The 4,449-nt window shown below is 42.8% G+C and overlaps 1 protein-coding gene across 1 annotated transcript in view; it reads right to left on the bottom strand.

The window, feature by feature from the left end:
• The window catches only part of LOC134059770 (5,6-dihydroxyindole-2-carboxylic acid oxidase-like), an 8,514-nt gene extending 6,340 nt beyond the window's left edge, over positions 1-2,174 (bottom strand). Inside the window, exons 1-3 of the mRNA XM_062516266.1 lie at positions 1,640-2,174; positions 972-1,294; positions 190-394 (exon numbers count right to left, since the gene is read on the bottom strand). Coding sequence (XP_062372250.1) covers positions 190-394; positions 972-1,294; positions 1,640-1,991 — 880 coding nt within the window. The 5' untranslated portion in view covers positions 1,992-2,174. The remainder of the gene's footprint in view (positions 1-189; positions 395-971; positions 1,295-1,639) is intronic.
• Positions 2,175-4,449: the final 2,275 nt, after the last annotated feature.

Below are 4,449 nucleotides of genomic sequence, written 5' to 3'. Positions count from 1 at the left end.
GGGTTCGATTCCCGCCCCGTGGTCCTTTCCGGATCCCACCCCTACTCTCTCTCCCACTCGCTTCCTGTCATTCTCTCTACTGTCCTGTCCAATTAAAGGCATAAAAAGCCCAAAAAATAACCTTTAAAAAAAATATATATAAATATAATTTCCTTTTGTGTGAAGGCCTTTGGAGAGGGTTTGACTTACTATTGCAGATGGTTCCAAGTGTGTCGTAGTCCTCCACACTCTCGCAAATGACTCTCCACTGGGAGAACAGGGAGTTGGGGCTGATGTCGTTCATGTCGAAGGAGCTCCGTGCCCCCATCAGATCGTCCGTGCAGATGTCGCACCTGCTCCCACCAATGGCAAAGTTCCAGTAGGGCAGGGCGAATCTCGGATTTTGCAGCATATCCTGCCAGGTGGGAACAAAGTATATACAGGGATGATATAACATGTAGTTGAGACTTTTCTTTAGCATAGGCCTAATAATGAAGTTAATATTATTTAAAATATGCCATATAGTATAGTAACCATGAGCAATAGCAGCATTCATTATTATTTATTTTTACAATAGTCTTTTATTAATTAATTATTAAAAAGACATGTCACTTGATTATACTTCTCAAATTAACTTCAACCAGTATCATACTTTGCAAAATCAAAACAAAACTAAACAAATATATGAGCGTGACATGTTATTTCTAATTAAGGCCAGCATACAGAAATGTAACCAACAGTGCAAGTAAATGCAATACTACTTGTCAAGAGGTCTGATAGATGGCCTTGGCTTTGGCTCATACATGTTTAACAGCTTTTTCTGGTTGAACACGCCAGATTAAAGCGTGAAATCGCGTAAATAAATGGAACAAACACATCAGCACCACACTCACATCCGCAATGTCTCTCTTTTTATAGAGAGATAGACAGACTTGTGCGTAATACTTGAGGACAATAACGTCAAAATAGAGAACTTCCATCTCCGTCTTTACCTGCATATCCCGCTCGAGCTGAAGCAGATGGTACCGGTGCCAAGTCACGAACCCGGGCCCCTCGTGCGAGAAGTCGACTCCTCCGAAACTCAGCTGGCCCGGTCCCATGAATGTTTTGCTGACGGAGTAGTAGTGGGTCCACACGAAATAGTTGTAGATAGTGACGTTCTCGAACTGCATGGTGTTCCCATCCGGTCCAAACACCTCAGCGAATCTGCGGGTGGCTATCACTATGTCCGGATGTACTGTGCGCTTAGCACGGTCCAGAGCATCCAAGAAAGCGCGCTTCTCTTCAGCATTGAACATCATCACGTTTCTTCTCACTGTAGGGGAAAATCTTACACTAATTACTGATGTTCATAACACAGAAAGCAAAAATATAGATTATTATCAATGAATGCATTCCTAATAGGCTATTCGAGTAAGTTTGTGCAGGTTATAGTTACGGTATACGACGTCTAACCAAAATGTCAAGAATACCTATGTAAAGTCATTTTTTTTTTTTTTTTTGAGTAGGCTAAACATGCAGCAGATCTTGACTCTTCCAATGGTGTTTGTGGCCTTGGCTGTGCTGTGCTACTAACTTTAAAAACACCTGTTGCTGAATGGCTCGTCTGGTGTTTTCTCATGTTTTTTTCTTTTTGATTTTATTTGTTATTCAGTCTCACCTACGGACACCGGCTGATCGCAGTTGGGACCTGAAAGACCATGCTTGCACCGGCCGCAGTCGAAGCCAGAGAAATTCCCATTGCACTGGCACGTCCGGTTAAAGTAGCGAACGGGCCATCGTTCTCTGTCATCCCGACCGTCATGGGGGTACTGTGGTCCGTGTGGTCGCGAATCCGCGTTTACCGGTACGCACTGTCCGCGTCCCGCACTCGCACCGCAAGGGTCGTTCACCGCAGTTGGCGATGGACAGCACTGACCGCTGCGGAGTCCCTCTGGCGTCACGCACACCCTTGGAAACTGGGCGCTGACAACTACCGCGCTCAGTAACACCAGACACCCGTATTTCCACATGGCGATGAAGTAGGTATGAACAATCTCACAACACCGAACTCGCAGTCACTCTTTTGTGATCTGAGGTGGCTATTTCTTCTGCAGCAGCAACAACATAAAAGTTATTTCCCTTACAAATCCATTAAACAGCACCAATATGTCGACTTAGTGGGGACTTTTGCGGAAAGGTTTGTGCTATGACATTTCTTTGTTCATTGGGGAAACGTGTCGTCTTGACATGGCACTTAGCTTCCTAAAAAGCAGCAAAACGAACGTGTGGCTTTAAATAGTGGATTAGCGCATGACTGCCTGGATTTCTGATCTCCTCGTGACTACATCACATTTCCGACTAAATCAGCGGAGGGGAATGGGGCAAGGTTGGGTGGTGGAAGGTTCAGTCATGCGTTCTCTACCCCCTCAGGCCTCCGTGGCAGAGACTACAGCCTACAGTCAAAGAGAAAATATTTGGTGTAGATCTAATTTGCTAACACATGTAGGCTAATGAAAACATCTAAATAAAGTAAAACTTATAAAAAATTGAATAAATTCAAGTCTGATAGCCTACATGGCCTATCTTATTATTCATAGGCTTACTGTACATCATGGTATTTTTGAGGATGCAAGTTAACAAGCTAGAGATCAATGACATTTAAGTTAATCTTACATCATGTACTCAGTATCCAAATATATAACATTTATGAAAAGGACTTCTGAAAATGATCTACAGATCATGTCGAATCATAACGTTTTTTAAAATTATGTCATAACTTGTAACTTTGCCACATATATTCATCACCTCTTTGTTATTTATTTAAGCATGTCTATTTAGTCACTGTTGTTCATTAATGAATTCCAGACATCTTTCTGGTATTGTTATGAACCTTTTGATAAGCTTTTCAGTCAGCCAAATTACTCTCCTTCCACAGAATTCTCTCACATGCTCACACACATTTGTGGGTATTCATGTGACCTCTCAATCCCAAACCAGTGGCAAAGTTGGCGCACGATTAGGTCACTCACAGAAGGAGAGCACTCACACTCACACATACCCACCCCGACTCTCCCCACTCTGCCTCAAGTCAGTCAGCTGAGCTTTAATGTTGGTTCAACCTCATCCATCCCAAACAGCACCAGCAGCGCACGAGACCAGAAGTATCTTACCCTGAGGCCTGTCTGGTCTCCATGACACCCATAGGTTCACTAGGAGCAAAAATATACACACACATTTCACTTGAGTTGAAAAGAAACAATATTGCAATTGTTATTATCTTGAAATGACAACATAGTCATGTGGGAAATATGTAAATGACAGGGAGATGACAGCGCACCTGGGATATACTGAAGTGCTACACTACACATTGCTGTTGACCGCCTCTCAAATCTCAACTAAATTTGAGAATGAGTTTGGAGACATTTCATTCACTTCGGATTTCCAAGGAGTGTTTAATTTCAGCCAGCAGAGACAATAGAGGTTAAAACAGATTTTATTCAGTTTCAAATAAATGGCAAATAAATGTCCTCATACAGCTCTAGAAAAAAAGTGACTATTTCTAATTTTTCTGATGTCATCCTACGATTGCTGAGTGACATTCGAACGCTACTATTCAAAATCAAGAGACCACAGACAAACAGACAGACAGACACACACACACACACACACACACACACACACACACACAGACACAGACACAGACACAGACACACACACACACACACACACACACACAGGGCTGGCCAATTTGAATATGACCATCAACTCATTCGAATGTCTCTCACCAACCGTAGGATGACATCAAATTTCCCCCCCCAAAAAACACCAACAATTTCCAGAGCTGTAGTTTAACACTGACACCATCCGCTGTAGCCATTGGTTGTGGTGAACAACACAGCTAATTGTACCCCACTGTCTGTCATTGCATAAAGCCCGCCCCGTGCTGGATAAACACATATGATTGGGATTTTGGCAATTTGATAATCAGCTTCAGTGAGTTCGCCAGGGTTCACCCAGGCTAGTGGAACAGTCAACATTTAATCTCGTTAAAAAGATACAGAGATGAGTATAAGCACATCTGTATTTCTAAAGAAATCTCCACAATTATTATGGCTGCGATGCGAATTAAAAAAAAAAAGCTAGCGACACAGCATTCAGCAGTGACAGCCCTTTGCCCAGGGGTTCAGGAGAAGAATGGCTGACCTAATTACACATGAGTTCTGAAGATTAAACTCACATTACGCTGGGCCGGCGCCATTTCTGCTCAGCCTCGGCAGCAGGTGAAGTTGGCAGTTTATGAGTCTGACATTCAAGAACTCGTAATCACGTGGCCTTTTAAGGGAGCTGTTAATGTTCGGCAGACAGTTCATATAAGGACTAGTATCAGTGTTCGTTACGAAGGAAAGCATAAAATGAAAGTATTTGGAATGAGAATTGGTTTTTAATGTTGGCCTCTGTGTCCACAGCATAATGTGACATTCTAAAACG

This window comes from Sardina pilchardus, chromosome 16 (genome assembly GCF_963854185.1).
Source record: "Sardina pilchardus chromosome 16, fSarPil1.1, whole genome shotgun sequence".
NCBI classification, from domain to species: domain Eukaryota; kingdom Metazoa; phylum Chordata; class Actinopteri; order Clupeiformes; family Clupeidae; genus Sardina; species Sardina pilchardus.
Note: the sequence above shows the minus strand (reverse complement) of the source record. Positions and strands in the feature narration are given on the sequence as shown.